At 36.8% G+C, this 22,849-nt stretch overlaps 2 protein-coding genes across 2 annotated transcripts in view; one reads left to right on the top strand and one right to left on the bottom strand.

The window, feature by feature from the left end:
- Positions 1-22,849, bottom strand: part of LOC140142554 (monocarboxylate transporter 6-like) — a 34,210-nt gene that overhangs the window by 4,703 nt on the left and 6,658 nt on the right. The window contains exon 2 of the mRNA XM_072164548.1: positions 432-572. Within this exon, the coding sequence (XP_072020649.1) occupies positions 432-572 (141 nt within the window). The remainder of the gene's footprint in view (positions 1-431; positions 573-22,849) is intronic.
- LOC140142736 (kelch-like protein 28) lies at positions 6,857-11,862 on the top strand. The gene is made up of 2 exons (XM_072164729.1): positions 6,857-7,039; positions 8,895-11,862. Exons 1-2 carry the CDS (start codon positions 6,951-6,953, stop codon positions 10,240-10,242), a joined length of 1,437 nt encoding a protein of 478 aa, XP_072020830.1. The 5' UTR covers positions 6,857-6,950; the 3' UTR covers positions 10,243-11,862.

Raw genomic sequence — 22,849 nt, 5'->3', positions numbered from 1 at the left:
AAATGTGTCAAAATCAACTCGCGACTGTACCCATGGATGGACAATTTTGCAAGCCATAATATCATTGATTCCTGCTGGTTATATTAGAAATGAAGTCGCAAATCAAAACTATAATATATAGACCACACGATGTGCCTTATAGAGGTGGGGAAATCTAGTATAGTATTTGATTTGAAGAATAAACTTTTGCAAAACATCAAAATGTTATTTTCAATTGATCCAGGTAATGAAAATCGATTTTTTTTTAGCTGCTTCGACCAACAATGCCTCGTCTACACTTAAAAGAACATAGAGAACAAAAGTCGTTGGCCTTTTCCCATAATAAACCATGAACAGATGAAAGCTACACGAAGTGTTTGCTTCAACTTTTGCGAAAATCGGGGCACTTTAATTTTATTCACCATGTTTGAGTAATTATCACCAACCTTTACCTGTCAAAAGAAATGATATCATTATCATAGGAATTGACGTCACCAAAGATCCCGCTATGAGTCCAAAAGCAGAAACACAGCTGAAAACCATCACTGTATAACGAGCCGTAAAACGCTTGCTCAAAGCACCAGCCAGTGGACCTGTGAATCAATGGACCTTGTGATTTACAAAATGTAGTAACAACAGAAGCAAAGCTCCATATTTACAATAATATAAATACGGCAATATGCAGAGGAGGCTTAAAGGCATTCCTACAATGCACTATGATTGGGAAATTTGACCAATATAACCTAATTTTAGAGGCAAAGTCCCCATTGCCACACACACAAAATGGTCATTTTAAAACTGCAGCCAACGAGCTAATAGTTGAGACTTAGGACTGATATTTGATTTTCTTACAGGAAACATTCATATTGTCCCACTGCATTAATTTTATTCCTAAGTCTCGATGTTTTCAATGTGAAATAATAGGATAAAAACATCAGATATTTGCACACAATCCCAATGCAAAGTATGGTCAACTTGCCACATGTGTACAAAAACCAGACATACCAAGGTCAGAAACCCCATTGGGTCATGGGAATGTCTTTAAACATCCTCTGGGCAATATGTAAAACCTTCAGTGGTTTCTAGTCGATAAAATGGTGAGTAAACAGCTTGCTCAGGAATGCGTGGAATGCCGACTTAAAGTGCGCAAGTTGTGAACATGACATTCACAGGGGTATACATAGTTTATGTCATGTAAATAGCATTTACATTTGTTAACATCTACTTAGATTATTTTCAAAACTCTACATGTAACTTTTTGAGGGACACTCGGTAGTTATCTGTTATTTGCATGGAATGAATGAATGAGAAGGTGCCCTTTCTCAGAATCACCCTAGAAAATTGCTTACAAGTTACAGCTCCAAATCCAGGAACTAAAGAAATTGCCAGTCCAATAATCCATGTCTGTGTAGCAAACTGTAGACGAAGAACTGGAAGCAGTACGCCAAGAGCTTTAACCATGCCAGTTTCTAGAAACATCGCTGCCAAAGCTCCAAGACACACCAGCCAGGACCAACCGTTGTCAATTTCAACATTGCTCATTGTTCTGACGATGATAACGAGTGTTACGCTGTTACATGTGTCAGAGAAGAATGCAAAGTTTTAAAGTACAAGGTGTCCCATAAAAAGGTTACATGTAGAAAATGAACCGCATTTTGTGATGGTACAACAAAACAATGTCATTTTTTCAGATATTGTTTATTCATCCTTCTTGTAACTGTTTGCTAAGTTTCAATTCCGTATCTTAAAAGCGACTTAACTTATGAGCGCAAGATGACATGGGGTACCTAACCATCAAAATATCGCACAACGAAAATTGACCACAATCACAGTTTTGTTTTCAGACTTTTTTCTTTATTACTTTTTATATTTTTCTTATTTTTCATTGTTGAACTTATTGCACAAAAGAAACATATTGAAAAATTAAATATTGTACACTGAAAATAAATCTTGACTCTTGGTGGTAAACAAATAAAGGAAATAGGTAATGGTTATTTGATAAGAACACGTTTTTGGTGAAAACAGTTCTGCACGCTGTATCTCCTGTTATCAACATAGTAAAATGAAAAACAATCTTTTGTATAGGGCATGCTTGGATTTTGTTGACTTGAAATCGCTGCTATTTGTTTTTTACATTTCTGACTGAACTCTTGAAATAAAATTGAACAAGTTTTATTCGTTGTTTATTAGAATAAAATACTGTATCTGCCATGCTATGGATGTGTCTTCTCAAATGCCCCGCCAAATGCACGGTGGCTGTGACGGTGGTATAATGAACCTCGTGTTGCATTATGTCGCGTAAAGCGCTTGGTCAGGAATGCCTGGAATGCGGGCTAAGTACGTAGATTGTGAGCTTGACATTCACAGGGGTACTAGTAGAGGGTACATAGATTATGTCATAAAAAGGATGTTTATATTTGTTAACATAAAGTTAGATTATTTTCAAAAATCTACATGTAACCTTTTTTGGGACACCCGGTACTATATCATATAGGCTATTATTTAGTTATGGCTCTTTGGCAGTACAGTACGTGACATAGATGTTGTGTTCACACTACCTGCCATGACAATTGTTCCTCTTAGGCGTAACTTGCGATGGCCACAATAAAATTATTTCCATACTCCCTAGTTTGTTTATACACACATATCATTACTAATTCAAATTTTATATCTTTATTTCCACCCCTACTTTGAGGCAATGCGATCTTTTCGGTGGACAATTTTTGGCGGGAAATAATCCACCAAAATGTTGAAATAATTATAAGTTTTCAACATCTACATCATCATAGTCAGGAAGAAACGGATGCCTCCTAGCTTAGATTCATGAGTTTCATATACTTTAGTTGTAATTGTCCCAGATAGTCAGATAGTTGTTTTAACAGTCATGAATCATAGAGTTGTTTGATCCAAAAAGATACACTCGGTGTTTTGGAAGCCGCAAAAAGTAACCCCAATTCTTCTCGTAGTTTGCGGAGCATGGGTTTGATTTGATTTGATTTCTCGAAATGTATACGACGAGAATTTGGCTTGTCAATAAGTATTTTTGGAGCCATTCGAATGGTGCGAACCATCTTTATACGAAGGTCGCTCCCCAAGGTTTTGACATAAATTTACAACCACCTCGGGAATGAACTTATGTTTCTGTTTTACGAATTCAGGCACAGTCACCGTATCGTATCGGTAGGCATCTTCGCCTGTCACTCATTGGTATTCCACGTGTCTTGGCTCGAAAATTTGAGTGAACTGTTTTTATTTTTTTCATAGGTCTTCGACGGTGCTCAGCCGTCACTAAATGACAATGGGGTACCCCCCCCCCCTCTGAACCATGCAGTGCTCTAGCCTATCCTTACCTCCCGACTGGGAAATATATATATGAATGCGTTTTAAGGTCACCTTGGCCATGATTGTGACCGTAATTTTCTTTCATTAAAGCTACTCTTTGTATTGAAAGTTATTAGACCATCACGATTGTCATTGATCAGAACCAACTAAAATAACCATAAACCAAAGCAACAAAATATAAGAGAAAGTATAATGAAAAAAGACTAAAAGGCAAAATAAATGCAATAGAGTGTCAACCTTGCTTTATTGATACCCGATACTCCAATTAGCATGCTGCCCTCGGTCTTGGGCAACTATTTTTAAGTATCACATTATGCGGCCCATACACGTTCAATTTTTGATCAAATATCAAAGACCCTTGATACACGAGTGGATTTCAAATCTACCATTGTACACGTACAATGATAGTTGTACCCACTTCTGCATTTAGGTTCCACAATATTGTTAAATAACATTGATCGCGTATGGGCCGTATCACTCCTCCCTACGCCATACATAAATTCTCCCAGCCACATTTCCCTATAAATAATCGTAATTGTAAAATTTGTAAAAAGTAAATTAAATACGACAGAGGTGGGGCTCGAACTCACGCCGCACCGCAATCATGGATTCTGAATGAGCCTAGCTCCTTAGACCGCTCAGCTACCTGACTTGTTGGTATCCATTTTATTTGAACATATAATCGCATCTTCAACATAGGCTTACCACGTGACAAGCAAATACAGAAAACGTACCATATTTTGAAATTTGCTTATTTATTAGCGCTCAATTGTTGATAACTGCGTGTTCTACATACAGAAATCCGACAATAAATGAGCCTCTATATAATGCATAATTATCCCCTTCGGACACGAAGGAAGATGGCTTGATCAAAAAATATTTTTTATGCTTATTATAACTATTTTGGATAGTAATTTGTGAAAAACTAAAAAAAATAATAATTACGTCATCAATTATGCAAATTAGGGCCTATGTACAATTGTACACATTGTGACTAAGTGACGACGTTTACAATGATTTTTTGGATACAATTGTACACATTATGACTAAGTAATGGCAGTAAAACTTGGTAACATGTGTGAAGCAACAAACTTTAAGCCTCTGTTTCTTTTTTCTGTTGTCTTCATACGTCCGTATCTGTCATTAATTTGGTATAAAATGCTAATAAACAGTTCTTGTCTTTGGAGAGACCGAGAAAGACTTCACACTTAATAAACTTGATTTCTGAGACTAATTTTGTTACTCCACCCTACACGATCCATTTTCGGGCCCATCACCGACCAGTTACTCCTAACTATCTCTGTAATAATAGGCCTACAGAGTGGTATTGCCAAAAAATGTATCCAGAGCAAATTATAAGCTGAATTGAAGTATCAACAAAAGAGTTAAAAATTACTTATAATGATGTACAAACTATACTAAATAACTCCTATATATTGATAAGATTAGTCACCCTGTGTACAACTGAACACAATATATTAGTCTTATATTTACAAGGTGAGACACACTGTGTACATTATTGTACACACCATTTAAAAAAAATCTACACCACACATGTTTGAAGCATTTGATCAAAAATAGTGCTCCATGTGTTCTACAGGTCTTACACTAACCCCTGACTAGAATTTAGCTTGCCCATAATGTTATTTCATATAAAATTAAAAAGGAAAGTACCAGTCTTTTAGCAACGTGATGTAGTGGGTGATGCCCTCTTAGATTGTGAAAAGTGACATTCAGCTATAGGCGAGGGCGCTCTGCACTGGAGGATAGCCTATGAATGCACAATAATTGTGCACATGGTGTTTCTTTGCAGTAATAGGCTTCCCCTGGCATACATGGCGCAATATAAGTTCACGTGTACAATTGTACACAGTATGTACGAAGGGGATAATACATTAGAGAGCTTGCGAAATGGCGTTACTTTAACTTTAACTTTAACGTCTAGAGGATTATAGAGGATTATGTATTCAAAACCACGGTGGTTTTGAATACATAATCCTCTATAATCCTCTAGACGTTAAAGGTAAAGTTAAAGTAACGCCATTTCGCAAGCTCTCTATTATATCGATTTTGACTCGCCGGGCTGCATACATGTCAGTATGGAGCCTACCATTTTTCTTGTATACACGTCGATGTTTTTATCATTTATACAAAAATCCACATTAGACCTCAAATTTTATTTCAGGAAATAAAAGATAAAAAACCATAAACATAATCTCTGGCGGGGTCTAATGTAATTTTTACATAGATTTTTCAATGTTTTTTCTATCGTTATTCTAACTAAATTTAAAAAAATATTTTAACTTTGAAATTGAAATAAAATTCTCTGCTTCTTAAACGACATCAATTGTGCCACAATTGGGTATTACGAATCGTTGTATATATGTGCAGGTAATATTCACAATTTATTTTCTTTTATACAGAGGATGCTTTAGTTTTGACACAAAAATAATTTCATTGAAAACCCTCTCACTCCGCTATTTCAAAAAGGCAACAGGCTTCCCTAGAATGTGCAATAATTAACATTAAAAATGTACTTATTTTAACAGCATTTTAGAATGAGGAAAATAAATTTGAAAATAAATAAATGAAAAAAGAGAGGAAGTGCAATTTAAATGCAGTGTGTCTAATGTGTTCTCAAGTCCTACAAAAATATTGTGCACACGCTGCTATCCGATCCCTTAAGGAAAACCAATACGACATTACCCCGTTGACAGCTAACAGATTATTTTACGATGTAATGTTTTATCTGATAGTACAACTAATTGTGTAAAACATATGAACTCTCTTATTTGATTACATGTATTAATTATATAACGAAGTTCAAGATCAGCCGATATAAAGTTCCCAAGTGAAAATGTCATCATGACACTTGATATTCTTACTTGACGAATGGTCCTCATTAAGCCCACGGCGATTTTATTCTAGTTCTTGTAATGACCGAGACATCTGGTTACACTATGAGGCATGATGATCGCGGTCCTAATAACATAGCTCAATAACGTCCATGAAATAAGTATTGGACACAACTTGACCTCAAGTTAAGCTGGATGAGTTTTTGTACCCAACATATCTAGAGGTCATTTGAGTGTAGATTCGTATTGAGGTTAAGGAATTTGTCCTAGAGATTGTCATGCATTAAGGCTGGGATGTGAATACATTTAAGTGTATTTTTTGCAGAAACATCTATATATATATCTACATTTCTATTAGTAAGCATTAAACTTGATATCTTTTTTTAAAAGATTTTCAATGAAAGCATGTAACTAACCCGAAAAAAGCTTTTGTTTGCAATACAATTTTACATTATTTTCTGATACTATAAATTAGTCGGGACGGTATAATTCTAACATGGTAGTAAATTTACCATCATATAAACAACATCTAACCTGATTTTGAAATTCATGTAATTCAACATTTTATCATTCTATGGAAAGCAACATGAGCAACATGAATGAAAAACATTTTCAGATTGTTACTTCCTATCCCTCCATGTGTCCTTAAGATAATAGGTCATCAACGCATAAATCCTTTTTGAAAGTTGAAAGACGTTAACTCGTGTAACGTATGTTAGACCATATGCGTTATTCAAATGATTGGCGTGTCGAAAACTATTTATACTGTCTCAGATGTTCGAATACCACATCAGCATAATCATGGAGGCAGGAGGAGCAGCGGAGAACGTCCAAGAAATACGTAAAACAGTCGTTCCTGAAAGGTATGTAGTATTTGTGATTTATTTATTTTTTACATATACGCAGGTCATGTTGTGTATCTGTACGAAGTAAGCACTTGGTGCTACAACGTTTAGAATTGCACAACATCGTTTCATCGTTACCTGTAATTTGTCATGCTGTGATCGCTGTATTCCCCACTGTGGACCACACTATACACATAATGTTAAAGGAGTATTTCGTGATCCTAGCATCCTCTTTTAATGATATTTTTCAGTACATATCCAAGAATAAAGCCTATTTCCAAAATTTCAGTTGATTCCGATTTTGCGTTTGCAAGTTATGCATGATTATGTGTATAATAGGGCCTACACTGCTCCATAGACAATGCGTTGTAATTTCGTTCTGGTGCACCATAACGAAATTCAAATTTCACGATATCTTTGCAAAACGAATTAATCTGCAAGAAATATTTTGTACATAAACATTATGTAGCCAGAGGTTTCCAGTGATATAAAAATCTCAACTTTTTTTGAGAAAAGTCGGGGGATGAGGCTGTGGATCACGAAATGCCCCTTTAACTATTATACCATGTTTTATAATGCGGAATTACTTTGGAAAAACTTTTACAAACTAGAAACAATGGACCATTACAAGTTTTCAATGTTGGTTTCTCTATTGTTCAAATGTAACAATCAAGAGATTAGTGTTAGCGATACAAGAAATACTGGAACATTTCAATCTAGGCAGGAGGTAGATGTGTGTTGTCAATCAAATTTTAATAGATAGTATTAATAGTACGCGTCTTTTATACCACTATGAGAATTGAATGAGCACAGCCTGACACAGCGTGACGATTTTTCACGTACACTGCGCGATGTACGCCAGCGTGTTCGACTGTGCGTGCGTAACGCGGAAGTTATTGGGTAGTATGTTAATTTATTATTGTATCCAAGGTCGTGCATTGCGTTAGAGTTTAAAATACGATTGCGGTTGGATCGCGTACGGCTGTTGACTTAATATTTCCATGTCTTCCTTTATTGAATACTGTATGCATCAATTAATGCATTTTCCGAAATTCAGTGGCAGAATGAGTGTACATGTATTACATTCCTACTGCTGGTAGTCTGGTACATTTTAAGGATCGGATCTAAAGGGCTCGATAGCGAGTATTGAAGATATACATTTTTTTCCAAAAATATTTAAGGACTTTTGGGGAAAACATGTATATCTTCAATACGAAATAGAAAGGCCAACGTTTCAAATGATGGTCGACTTTTCTTCCCAGCTACATACAATTTAAGTATAGCATTAGATAATATTAAGTTCACTTCGAGGACTGTTACAAGTCAAAAATATCCATTTTTCATAATTTGCCATTTGTATGATATGGCAAAGTTCACAAAATCTAAACTATTTGATAACAGAAGGACATTCCATGTATTCAGAATGCAATTCGGTGTGTCTGATGTGCTCTCAGGTCCCACAAAAACACTGTCCAAATTAAACGTTGTTATCCGATTTCTTAATGGAGTTGTTTGCCTGATTTATGTTTATACCATATAATGTTGATAATGAGAACGACAAACTGACATAGATGAAAATGGTTATATTAAAACCTCTCACCACGCCACCATCTTATCCTCTTTTCCAGCTGATTCATTATAGTTCAGTCGATAGCTCGGTAAACCAAAGGTCTCAGGTCCCAATCCAGGTTGGTCTGTGGGATTCTTTTAAGTGGGTATTAGTCACATTGTGTGGCGAGAAGTTTAAAGCTAATCATATTATAAATTATCCCACACGTTGAAATCTATTTTCTGTAGATGGAGTTGTTGTTTTTTCTATTAGCATAAAATGAACATGTGAATGTAAAAATATATTTTTGCTTTTCACCCACAGGAATACTGTTACAACCGAATTAACTGAGGAAGCCGTTGAATTAAAACCAAAGTCCATAGACTGCAGAAACGCACTAATTGAAGGACTCAGTCTTCTCTTTAATGACGAAGCCACGTCAGATGTAACCCTTGTGGTTGGCGAGACACGCTATCATGCCCACAAGACCATCCTTGCCGCATCCAGTGAGTTCTTCCATCGGATGTTCTACGGTGGTCAGTGGAAGGAAGCAGATCTTGACGAGGTCATTCTACAAGATGGTCCACCTTGCGAAGATGTGTTTGACACGTTTCTTCAGTACTTCTACACTGGTACCGTGAATATTTGTCCTCAGAATGTGCACCATCTGGTGAGTCTTGCAGATAAATATGATGTAAAGGTCAAGGAGAATTGTTTAGAATATATGTCTGATACGATAGATAAGGGGAATGTCAAAAGTGCCCTTGAATGGATGCCAATTTGCTACCAACTTGAAGCCATTGAAGTCTTGGAGCGGTGTTACGATGTTATATGCTTTAACCTCGAAAAGGCATGTGAAATGACTAGCTGGCTGAAGCTTTCGTTACTAGATATCTTGATTATCTTAAAGCGCACCGATATAATCGTGCCGAGTGAGTATACCACTTACGTTGCTGTCCAAAAGTGGATCTTAGCACAGAAGGAGTGCGCAACAGATACCATTGAGGAACTACTATCATATGTGGAGTTTCAGAATATGAATCCTACAGAGTTGATGCAAGTTGAGAAATCGCCTCTAGCGACCTTTACGGCACCAGAGTGTCTTAAGCATCAACTTTACGAATCGTTTCGATACTTAGCACTGACAGAAGAAGGCATACGAGATTCTGTACTGTCGAACGCACCACGCTGTTATACTAAAGACAAGAAACTACGTAAGGTGCGCTTCACAAATCGAGCCTGTTCCATTACGCCTACGTGTCATTACGGAGTGTACGGGAAACATGTGTTTCTACTGAGTAGCGTTGGCGATTGTTATTCATGGACTTTGTCGTACTTACAGGAGGAAGGAGACCTACATTTCAGAATCGTAGTCCCTCGTGTGACACGAAAGCTTGAACCAGACGAACAACGCAATCCTTATATGGATACAGACGAAGAGCTGTTGTACAATGATATACCGGGTACAGTCCGCGTTGATGTGTTGTTACTTTTGCGAAACAGCCAGGGTGTTATCTGCCATATTGGTAAGATATCAACGGATACAGAAATGCCAATGGCAAACGGTGGATGCGTTGTTCAGTTGCCAATATCAAGTTGGCGTAAGGGATTAAAGTATCTACCAAATGACTGTCTTTACTCATTTGAAATTGCCAAAATCAAATCTGCTTAAGGGATCGGTTAGCGACGTTTGCGCAAAATTGTTCTTGGACCTGGGAGCACAACTGATACATCACATTGCATCAATTTTGAATAATTTGCCACAAATTTTGTATTGTTTCGCGCATTTAAAAATATCAAAATTATTTGACATCAGAAGGACATTCTGTGTAGGCCCTATTCAGAATGCAATTTGGTGTGTTTGTTGTGCTTTCATGCCCCATAAAAATACTCTGCAAAGGTGGGTGAAATAACCCGTTAACAAACAGATTTGGCGACTCCTCAATCAATAATTTAATTTCAAAACATGTCATAGAAAGCTGTCAACTGGGTAATTCTAAAAGCGACCATACAATCTGCAGCAATTAGGAGCCTACTGTAACGATTCGCCTAATGGCGCATTGAAACTCCTTTGCTTTGGGATAAATTTCATGTGCAAATAGAGAGTTCCCTCCTCTTAAATCCCAATACGAATTCAGTTCCCATGCCCTTATTGCTGGTGGGAATTTTACGGGAGGGCACTTTTAAGTTGTGCCTATAATTCAAATTGTGTCAAAGGAAGCCCATAGCGCCGTGAGGTGAACCTTTGCGATATATAACCTTTGCTACCAAAGGGAATTAAAGTGAAATTGAAGTTATACCTTTGAAACGTAATAACATTGGCCTTGGTTAGTTTGAAGAAAAATGAAAGAACAAGTGATTTGAAAATGTTAAACGTTAAGCAAAATAAATACGGTTATACGTGACAGTAAAGCCTGTCTCAAATTTAAAGGAACTGGAACAATTCGCATACTAGTGAAGGATTGGTATTGACATTCAAAATGTACATGTAGTAATGGTCAGCAAACACGGTTCCTAACGTTGTGCCAGAGAAACAGCCAGGGTGCTGTCTGCTATATTGGTAAGATATCAACGGATACAGAAATGCCAATGGCAAACGGAAGATGCGTTGTTCAGTTGCCAATATCAAGTTGGCGTAAAGGATTAAAGTATTTGTCTTTACTCATTTGAAATTGCCAAATTAAAACCTGCGTACGAGACAGAGTTGTCACTCTTCAATCAATTACTGATTTATTTTATAAGGTATTAGAGAGCACTGTCAGCCACCATACAATCTGCAATAGGACTGTTAGGAGTTGTTTCATTTAGCTAAATATGTGACGTGTCATGTCAAAAGGAGACACTTTTGGGCAGGTTATCAATTTTGAGGTTTTTACATATCTTAAAGATAGAGATATTTTGCTCCACAATGCCCTTTTCCCAAATGAAATCGGACATTTCTAAGCGAAGATATTGAGGTCGTAAGTTATGGTATTATAAAATTGGAAGTTGAGATATCGGCCTTTAAAAATATTATTGACAATGTTGAGAGTAGGAACTACCTAGAAAAATACTAGATGCCAGTTATATTCCGGTCTGAAACTATCAGACAATATTTTAAACATTAATAACATCACAAATTCGCAACGAACCCAAATTGGCCATTTCTCCATTTATGATCCTGCCCAAAAGTGTCTCCTTTTGACATGACACGTCACATATAGTATTACTGTGCTGTTGCTCACAAAACAAACTATAAAAAAGATCTTAAGATTTAAAGATTTTTATAAACCTTTAAAATGTAACAGGTGCATTGCTTGGTTTGAAACGTGTGCATGTGTATATATTTTGGGAGGTTCATGTTTGTTTTAAATTTTGGAGCGTTTCCCCCAAATTTCAATATTGTTGGTGATATTTCAAAAAGTCGAGATGTCAGAGACAAAGCTTTGGACACGTACTTTGTTATTGTTAATACCGCCCTTTTCCGTTAACCTACTTTACCATTTGTTTATAGTGATTTTGATGCTCTATATTGACCTTTTTCCCTCTATCCCACAATGCACTATTCCAGGGGGTATGACGTAGTTCATCAACCTCATAGATCGTGTGCATCCGATGGTCTTTGCAATTATTTTGCCTTAATATGGGCATACTGATTATGCGGATTGTCGTAAAGGCCATCGATGTTACTAATTATGCAATTATTGCAGTTACGGAGCGATGTAGAACATCTATGTAAGAGATTTTGTTTACGTTTCATTTTCATCTACGAAAAAAAGTGAAACGGACGCCGACATAATATCACTGCGTGTCCCGTCATTAGTTTTTCACCACTAGGTCTATAAAATGTATACAAACTTAGGTTTCAATAACAGGAAACTTTTTTTTGCGACGACACCATGTCAATAAGGCATAGAAATGTTGTTTTTTTGCCCCGGGTATTAGTGATCGTGCGCCATTATCATGATTATCGGTGATTCCTTTTTTGTGATGAAGGCACCAGCCGAAATGTCCGTATTCCAGAATGTAATGAACATAACTCTGTACTCCCCCGGGGAGATGATGTATTTTGCGACACTCATACCCCCTGGAATAGTGCATGATGGGAAAGAGGGAAAAGGGTATTATACCAGTACTTTAAGTTTGCCCCATATCCACCCATTAAAAAAGCACAATGCAATCAACTATGCTTTCGTTTCATCATGAAGCCTCCAAAATTGCTAATTAATTGCCAACAGCATGAAAATATCAGTACTTTCCCAAACATCAGTCACAAAAGTTACTTGGCAAATTTTACAAATGCATACAATGGTGATGTCATCTTTAAAGTTAAGAAAACAAGTTTAAAAAACCACACACACACAAATCGCAGATAAACACCGGCTTTGCTCCAAATAGTAGGATCAAAATATGACACAGCTACCCCTAACCCCAAAAAAATTGCAACAGAAGCTTTTTTGGTATTTTCTTGCAGTATAAGGTCTAATGAATAACATATCAAAAGTTTACAAACATTCCACTTGGGCGAGGGGTCCAACAGTGACGTAATCAAAATGGCCGCCAAAAGCTGGAAAAATACCAAATAATCTACTGATTTCATCCATTTTTCACTCTTTTTTGTGGGTTCCACTGCTGACAACCTTGTTCAGAAGTACATTACTGGATGTAGTAATGAATCTTTATATTGTGATTGTGATATTTATTTAAGATTGATCGATTTTACAGCCATAATGAATTTCAAAATGGCCGCCAGTTTGGTATTTTGGCATATGAAATCAAATCATGCACGTAATTGTAAGGCGAAACTTAAAGCGTTGGATTTTCTAAAATAGCCAATATCCTTTGCACCCATATTCCCAATAAATTTTTTTATATAGAGGTAGACATACGAACCAAATTAGCAGCAACAGCGAATTTCAAAATGGCCGCCATTTTGGTATGTTGGCTTATTGACTTAAATTATGCACGTATTGCAACTTGAAACTTAAAGCGACATAAATTCGAAAATAACCAACATCCTATGCACCAATAGTACCATTAAAATTATACTTTTAAGTAGGCATATGTACCAATTTGGAGCCATATAGCATTTCAAAATGGCTGTCAGCTATAATCACCATTATAAAAATCAATATGATGTTGCTTACAGTATATTCTTGAAGTAAACAAAATTCGTCTTGCTATTCCATGATGCGATGCCTTTGTTTACAGTAGTATACATCAACCACATTGTATGTATGTAATTAGTTATCATCATCATCTGAGAATAGTTCTTGATCCATGTTCTCACATTAGCCTATGTGTGCACATGCTCCAGTGCAATTGAGTCCATTCTTTCTGCAGCTACATTTCATTGTGATGCATTCTGTAGAACAATTGCATCGAATCATCTTCAGCAATGATTCTGCCGCTGGACTTCTTTTCATCATGAATGGAACAAATTTGTCACCTTAAAGAATCCATCCCCAGTCAATTGGATGCATACCATCACTTTTACACATCCGCTGCATGACCTATAGATACATTCTCCTGGAGTGAAGCTTTGCCGCAGAGGTTGTGGGTGGAAGTCTTTCAGGTTAAACAAAGCTCTTTGCTGTGCATTTTTTTTTGGAAAGAAACCGGTAGCGTAAGGATTCCAAAGACTCTTATTGCTGACCATTAAACAGGGACGTCCACCATTGCTTTGCAGCCTTCACTTTATACATATTCTTTGGGAGTGCGAAATGCCTTGGAACAAACTTGTAATACAGGATGACCATTGATGATTTTGTTAAATACAGACTTGCCTACCCCAAATATTCTTGAAGTAGTGTCACAACCTGAAAACGCATGGGCAAACAACAAATCCGAACAAATGTCATAACTGAGTAAGCGCTTCTGAACCTTGATATCATATACATATGGTTTATCATTGTCACACCGAAAGTACAAGTCCTTACAGTCCTTTTCTGCATAATGAAGAAGTAATACCAACAGATGTGTCTTCTCCAATTAGGGTTGTTAACTTAAATGATGCCATTGCGACTGCTGCTTTCACTGTATCAATATCGGTATCAATATCAGATGACATCCTTCCTGTTCCATACAGTCCCTAATGTATCAATCAAAGACAACCATGGCCTTGCCATAGTGATCAAATGTGAAAGATGTATAATTATCAGAAGAGACCTCCATCAAGAACATAGTGATCACTCAGTCCTTGGAACTGTCTCAGGGCATCACCCTCTGATAAGTGAGTCACATGCAAAACCGGTTCAAAGTAGGTAAACAAAATGGAAGGACATGCTGACTTTTCATATAGCTACAAACGGAAGACTAGAGTCAAGACCCTTGTATCTGCACGGACTGTCAAGGTCACTGATGACCAAACCATTGATCCAGCTCTGTTGTTTCAAAAGTGTCTGGATTCCAGATAAAGCACCACTACTACAAGCCATACAGGATCATGTGTCCTCATCAGAGGCTGATGGCCCTGAGGCAGTTCCAAGGACTGATCACTATGTTCTTGATGGAGATTCTATTCTACATCGCTTGAAGTGGACAGAAGGAAGCACCTATAGTTCCCTTGCTGATATTATTATACATCTTTCACATTTGATCACTATGACAAGGCCACGGTTGTCTTTGAGAGATACACTGGTGGACAAAACACAAAGGATAACACGAATCAGCGCCGCAAGAGTCGGGTTGCAAATAAGGTATAGACATATCAGATGCTGGCAATTTGCTGGCAAAAAAAATGATCTGAACAAACAGACACTCATTAAACTAACTGGGGAGCGTATGCAACAGAAAGGATGCCATGAGATCCACGCTAAAGGAGATGCATATGTTTTCGAAGCGCTTACTCAGTGATGACATTTGTTCGGATGTGTTGTTTGCCCATGCGTTTTCAGGTTACAACACTACTTCAAGAATATTTGGGGTAGGCATGAAGTCTGTATTGCACAACAATATCAATGGTGATCCTGTATTACAAGCTTGTTCCAAGGCATTTTGCACTCCCAGTATGGATCAAGAATATATAGAAAGTGAAGGATGCAAAGCAATGGTGTCCTTGTTTAATGGTCAGCAATCAGAGTCTTTGGAATCCTTATGCTACAGGTTTCTTTCCAAAAAAGTTTGCCCAGCAGAGAACTTTGTTAAACCTGAAAGACTTCCACCCACAACCTCTGCTGCAATGCTTAACTCTAGGAGAACGTACATCTGACTGGGGATGGATTGTTTAAGGTGACAAATTTTTTCCATTCATGATAAAAAGAAGTCCAGCACGAGAACCATTGCTGAAGATGATTCCATGCAATTGTTCTACAGGATGCATCACAAAGAAATGTAGCTGCAGAAAGAATGGACTCAATTACATTGAAGTTTGTGGACACATAGGCTATGTGTAAACATATGGATCAAGAACTCTTCTGAGATGATGATGATGATTCCAACATACATACAATGTGGTCGATGAATACTACTGCAAACAAAGGAATCGCATCGTGGTAAATATGGCTGCCAAATTGGTACATATGCCTACTTGAAAGTATAATATTAATGTTGGTTATTTTAGAATTTCTGTCGCTTTAAGTTTCAAGTTACAATACGTGCATAATTTAACTCAATTCGCCAACATACCAAAATGGCGGCCATTTTGAAATTCACTCTTGCTGCCAATTTGGTTTGTATGCCTACCTCTATTTAAATTTGAATGGGAATATATGTGCAAAGGATATTGGCTATTTTAGAAAATCTAACGCCTTAAGTTTTGCCTTACAATTATGTGTATGATTTCACTTCATAAGCCAAAATACCAAAATGGCAGCCATTTTGAAATTAATTATGGCTGTCAAATTGCTCCATCTGAATACCACAATTTAAAGATTCATTACAACATCTAGTAATGTACTTCTGAACAAGGTTGTTACCAGTGGAACCCACAATAACGAGTGAACAATGGATAAAATTAGTTGATTAATGGGTATTTTTCCAGCTTTTGGCGGCCATTTTGATTACGTCACAGTCGGACAACTCGCCCAAGTTGATTTTTTGTAAACTTTTGATATGTTATTTATTAGACACTATACTGCAAGAAAATACCAAAAATCCTTCTGTTGCAATTTTTTTGGGGTCATGTGGTAACTTTACTCTGCTAAAAGTCGACCTATTTTCCATCCAGTAGAAAGAAAACTGGAAAAACCATGCCATATTCCCTCTGCCAAAATGACCAAAATCACTAAAAACGTGCATTTTAGTCATGCCTATGAATTCCAAGAGTTCATATGTGACGTGTCATGTCAAAAGGAGACACTTTTGGGCAGGTTATGAATTTTGAGGTTTTTACATATCTTAAATATAGAGATATTTTGCTCTACAACGCCGTTTTCCCCAATGAAATCGGACATTCCTAAGAGAAGATAATGAGTTCGTAAGTTATAGTATTATAAAATTGGAAATTGAGATATTGGCCTTTAAAAATATTATTGACAATGTTGAGAGTAGGAAAGTAAGAGAGTAACTTGCAAAATGACAATCAGACAATATTTTGAACAATAACATCACAAATTCGCAACAAACACAAATTGTGAAAAAATCACCCACCGGCAGATTTTTGGCTATTTCTCCATTTACCATCCTGCCCAAAAGTGTCTCCTTTTGATATGACACGTCACATATGTGAAAAACCATAAGTCACAGATAAATGTTATGATTGACTTTTTTGATACACTTCCCAAGATGCATGTCATTTTTCAAAACAATTCCCATGTGAAAATTACATTGTTTGGTCAAAACTGAACAAAAATCAACAAAAAATGGCATATTTACCAAAAAATCAAATTCAGCGATGATTTTGTTCATATATTTGGAATAGCCATGTGTCATGCATTTTGTACACCAAATAAAAAGTTTCTACTCCGTTTAGTTTTTAAAAAATAGCTAGTTAAAATATGCCATTTTAGGTTCTTAAATGGCGTGGCCATTGCCATGGAAACGGAATAGAATGCTTACAAATTTGACAACATGGCAGAAACGATTCTCCAGACTATTCTGAACATTGTGATATATGATTTGTCCATTTGAAACATCTGTCTGCGAAACTTTTGGCTGCATGGTCCCTATACTAGTGTATTGCGGCCCATCAGGCCGTATAAAATTAATGTTTTGGTTCTCGTCCAGAGGATTTTTGAGGGAGGGAGGGATTTTAGGGTTAGTGGTAGTGTTAGCGCAATGCATTCTGTCAATATATTCTCTCCAAACCGTTGGAGAGAACAAATTGAACACAATCGTGGGTGTTTCTATCGTAAATAAATCGGGGGAAAGTGTATGACGTCATGAATTGCATGAATTCCAGTTACTCACAGAGAGTGGTGACCAATTATTATCTGGGTCCAATAGACCTATATGCTGTGGTGGTGAAAGGCTGGGTAGAGTACTCAGTCTCTTAGCCCTTCTCCTAACTGAAACCAACGCAAGTGAGGTGAGTAAATGGTATAATTTATTTTATCTTAAGTCATTATAGTTTTATACTTCCGAAACAACGCACGTTTTAACCTGTTGGTTTAATATGATTTCGTTATGCAGTCCATTTTAACAACACAAACATGGTGTCAACAGTGCATCGCAATCTAATAGTACTTTACTTCCATGAACTTCCTGAATGGTTGCGTGATTGCATGATTTTGTCCGATAGACCGTTCAATGTGAGATTTATATGATTTCTATGTAGCTGCATTTAAACGCAGTGCTTCGACTTCGACGCGGGCTTCGACGGACCAATTTTCTATACATTTTGTGATATTCTGAACATTGCTGAATTACATATTCAAAGTTAAATATTACAGCTGGACTATATTCCCAATTTCAGTATAATGAAGCAATACTTTATCATGCTAAGAGAACCGTTTGAATGTTGAAAGCCTTAAGTCTATTAATTCAAAAGTATTCAAGGGTTGTGCAATAATTATGTGTAAGGAGCGGAGGGGGGGGGTCTCAAAATGGTCTGTCAACTCATTTTCGACGTGCCTTAATACAGGGTGTCCCAAAAAAAGAGGCCCCTTATTAAATATTAATATTATTTTGGTATGTAAAGAAACCTTCAATCGTTAGCTTTAATAAACCAAAACAATTATTTCAATCAGCTGACAACTTTTGAAGATATGCCCTTTTGAATAACTGTACCCGTTTTTCACTCTGTCCACGGATAGCAAACAGAGTGGTTGGGATGACTCATGCTGTGGAGTGGCCTGCACGATCACCAGACCACACACCACTTGAATTTTTTCCTTTGTGGCAAAATCCAAGATCTTCGCACAAGTATCCAGCGCACAAGGATGGTACACAACGCAATTGATGCAATGAGGACAGGGCTGTTTAATAGTTTAATAGGGTTTAGGGTATTTTAGGTTATGATTATGGCTAATGTTAGGGTTTAGGGGTAGGATGGGGTAGGGTGAAATCTGTGGTTATGACTAGGATAGTGATTAGGGTTTATAATACTTTTTGCATTATTGCGGAAAAGCACCATCATTGTTATGTTTTTCTTGAAAAATAGTTATACTGTTCTGCAGGCCTATAACAACTTCTCCACATATATGATCAACGAAAATTGAGTTTGATCATAATAAACATATCAAAAAAAGTAACTAACACCCCCTTAAATAATGGGTATTATTCAAAAAGGAGCTATTGTATTACAAATCTGTAAAATGCGTTGGAAGCAGAATTTATTTCTGCCATTTAATGTAGTGAGGTCCACATTTGAAAGTTGCACTTACATACAAATTTTAACAATACAAAAACACTCAGATATCATTACACAGATCTCCTTCCATTACACTGAATACAAATTTAATACAATTTACTGCAGCTTTCAAATCTTGGGTTACATTGATTTAAATGGACGCTGTGATGTCAATGTTTAGTCAATTGCTGCAAATGAGGTGTCAAAATGTGCCGAAATAAATTCTGCTTCCAACGCATTTGACAGATATGTAACACAATCACCCGTTTTTGAATAATGGTCATTATTTAAGGGGGTTAGTTACTTTTTTTGAGATGTTTAGGTCATAGTCATAGTCGTTAAGAACACAGTATATGCTAGTATGCATCCCCACACAACTCAAATACACCACTTTTGGGGCAATCTGGGGTGACACATACGCTGCAGATAGTTTTGTTTACGAACCAAAAGTCTATCGATAACAAATTGTAATGTAATGTGTTTATCTTGGTTTCCAAATTTGTAGTTGGTCGCATGTCATAAGTTGGATACAATTTCCATTTACATGGTCAAAAATGACAAAAATGTATTTTTTGATATGTTGTAAATATTGACAACCTCTAATAATTAACACCATTTTTAACTTTATCACATGCTTAATTTTTGAGATATTGCTTAATTACTAATTAATTAATACACAGGCGTCTATGTAAATCTCTATTTTCAAATGCATTTTTCTCAAATCGGACCTCAATTACAAAAATGACTGTCAAATTTTTATTTTACGCATGAATGTCATCAGATTTAGGGGATATGTTCTCAATACATTAATGCTTCAAATGAATTATTTCAAATAATTGTACGTATGCTAATTACATTGTGAAGGTCAATGATATGTTTACGAGTAATTAGCGAGACGGTTATTCTATTACTGAGGAAATGAATATCAAGAAGAGAAATGTACATTAGCATGTTGCTAAAAATACTGAAATTCAACTAGGATTTCATTAAAAATGAAAAAAATGGAACATATAACCCATTAAGGTGGTACTACACCCCTTGATAAATTTGTGACTATTTTTGCATTTTGCTCAAAAAATAATAACACATTGGTAACAAAAGTTATGTATATTTAGGGGTAAAGAATCCAGTTACTACACTCGAATTTCAGTGACTCAAGACAAGCGGTACTTTATTTATGATAAGAAAATAGGTACCGCTAGAATGTAACTCATTTCTTTAACATTATATATATAATGAACCCCTGGTCTTGAATCACTGAAATTTTGGTGAAGTATATTGGATTCCTTGCCCCAATAATAATACATAACTTTTCTTACCAGTGTGTATACAAAATGTAGTTACTTTTTGAGAAAAATGCAAAATTAGTTACAAAATTTATCAGGGGTGTAGTACCACCTTAAGTAGTCAGTAATTGTTTTAGTTGTACAAATTCAACATTCAAAGCTGTCAATACATCATACCCTCGCTAGATTTGAAAAAGTAACCAACAGTTTTGACTTGCTGACATGTGAATTTTCACATAGGCCCTATTGTACACTACCGCATCCGCCTGCTCCGCATCCGCCTGTTCCTCCACCCCTGGCATTTTTTTATTTCAACTGATGTGATTTTTTTACTGAATAATGTATAATTATATGCTTCAGTAGATTGAAAGAGTATAAAATTAGGCCTAAAATGAGGTATGAACCACTGCTGTAGGATATGGGGTTACGGAAAGCAAATCAAATTTGTATCACAATTTTCAGAAAAGTGTAATCCCTCCACCCTTTTTGCATACCCAACTTATGACATGCGACCAGGTAAGCCTGAGGTCCTGGGTTCGATTCCCGGGCGGTATCTCTTTTTCTGCTTGTTTCCTTTATTATTTACGACGGCGAACCTAGTGAAAAATTACGTTTATTTGTTATAATTCCCGCCGATCATGCCACTGTTTTTCCATGTTAAATGAAGCACTTATTCGAGAATGGTCTACCCACATGTTGTTAAGATTTATTTATGTGTCTTGAATAGCAAATAAAAATATCTCTATTTCTCGCTTAAAGTTTCTGTGTACTTTTTTTCATTTCTGTATACAGCACGATGGCAACCGATTCTACTGAAGTAAACTGCGCAAATTCGCTGATTCAAAGTCTAAGTCAAATCTTCAATGACGAATCCACATCTGATGTAACTCTAGTAGTTGGAAGTTCTCGTTATCACGTACATAGAAATATCCTAGCAGCATCGAGCGAATGCTTCCATCGGATGTTTTACGGCGGTGGATGGAACGAGTCCGCTAAAAAGGAAATCGTCCTTCACGAAACGACTGATTGTGAAGACTATTTTGAAACGTTCATGCTGTATTTCTACACTGGCAAAATCAAACTTTGTCCCGAATCGGTGGTACATATTCTAACTTTAGCAGATAAGTACGACGTAGAAGTCAGGGGCGATTGTGCAGATTATATGATATATATAGTTAACAAAGGGAATTTAGAAAAGGCACTTTTATGGATCCCAATATGCGATCATCTGGGAATTACGGAAGTTGTGGAGAAATGTTATAGCATAGTATGCTACAATTTGAGAATGGCGTCTGAAATGCCTGAATGGTCGTTCCTTGCCTCATATTACGGAGTACGACGTGTATTTTGCTGTCCAAAATTGGATCTCGTCTCAGGAAAATAACAAAGCTAGAACCATCAAAGAACTGTTATCTCACGTCCAATTCAAGAATATGTCTGCTTCGGAACTTGAACAGATAGAACAATCTCTCTCGGATGCAGAGGAACAACATCCTAAATGGCTAAAACGTCATTTACGTCAGCGCTTATTATACGAAGCCTTCCGATATGTGGCCCTCAAATCGGACACCAAACAAAAGCAGATGACAGATCTCGAAGTACCAAGTCGGTTTTACACCAAAACTACAAACCTTCGCAGTGTCACGTTTAACCAACGTTCTGCTACAGTCACACCACAGTTGTATGGTAATTGGCCCAATGCCACCGACTATACTTGGATCTTAAATTACGTACAGAGAGGTGATGCTCTGAACTTCTTTGTTACCGTACCAAATGCATCAGGAGAAGAGAGGTCTTCTTGCCTATTACACGATGCCATACCAGGCACTGTCCTCGTACACGTCACAATTCTTCTGCAGAATGACCAAGGGGTTATTTACCGTCGGGGAAAGCTATCAAGGAATACTGCGATGCCACGGTCAAATGGAGGCAGTGTGGTTGGTTTCTCATTGAAAGGTTGCCACAAACCAAACAAATGTCTGTTTTCATTCGGCATTGAGGATCAGAAGTAGAGCCATAAATAAGGAATGTACTCGTCTATTGTGACTTTGATGAAATGTTTATTGCTAGCAAAAGTGGACGTTTTTGATTATAAGTTTCGTTTAACTCTCTCTCCACCATGTCCACACGGCTGTCGACAGCAGATTTTTTTTTAAATTCATTTCAGAATTGTACATTTTCATGATCGCATATAGAATCAACATGAAAAATGGATTAAAATGAGTACAAATAAGCCTGGTATTGGTTCAGTGGTTCTTGAGCTCTTGATATTTTGAGAAAATATC

The sequence above is a fragment of the Amphiura filiformis genome, chromosome 20 (genome assembly GCF_039555335.1).
Source record: "Amphiura filiformis chromosome 20, Afil_fr2py, whole genome shotgun sequence".
In the NCBI taxonomy this organism is placed as follows: Eukaryota; Metazoa; Echinodermata; class Ophiuroidea; order Amphilepidida; family Amphiuridae; genus Amphiura; species Amphiura filiformis.
The sequence above is the reverse complement of the archived record's forward strand: the minus strand, read 5'-3'. Positions and strand labels throughout refer to the sequence as shown.

Coding starts and splice junctions, on each gene's coding strand:
- LOC140142736 (XM_072164729.1), top strand. CDS start 6,951: ATGTTCGAATACCACATCAGCATAATCATGGAGGCAGGAGGAGCAGCG. Junction 7,040..8,894: donor AAAACAGTCGTTCCTGAAAG/GTATGTAGTATT, acceptor TTTCACCCACAG/GAATACTGTTACAACCGAAT.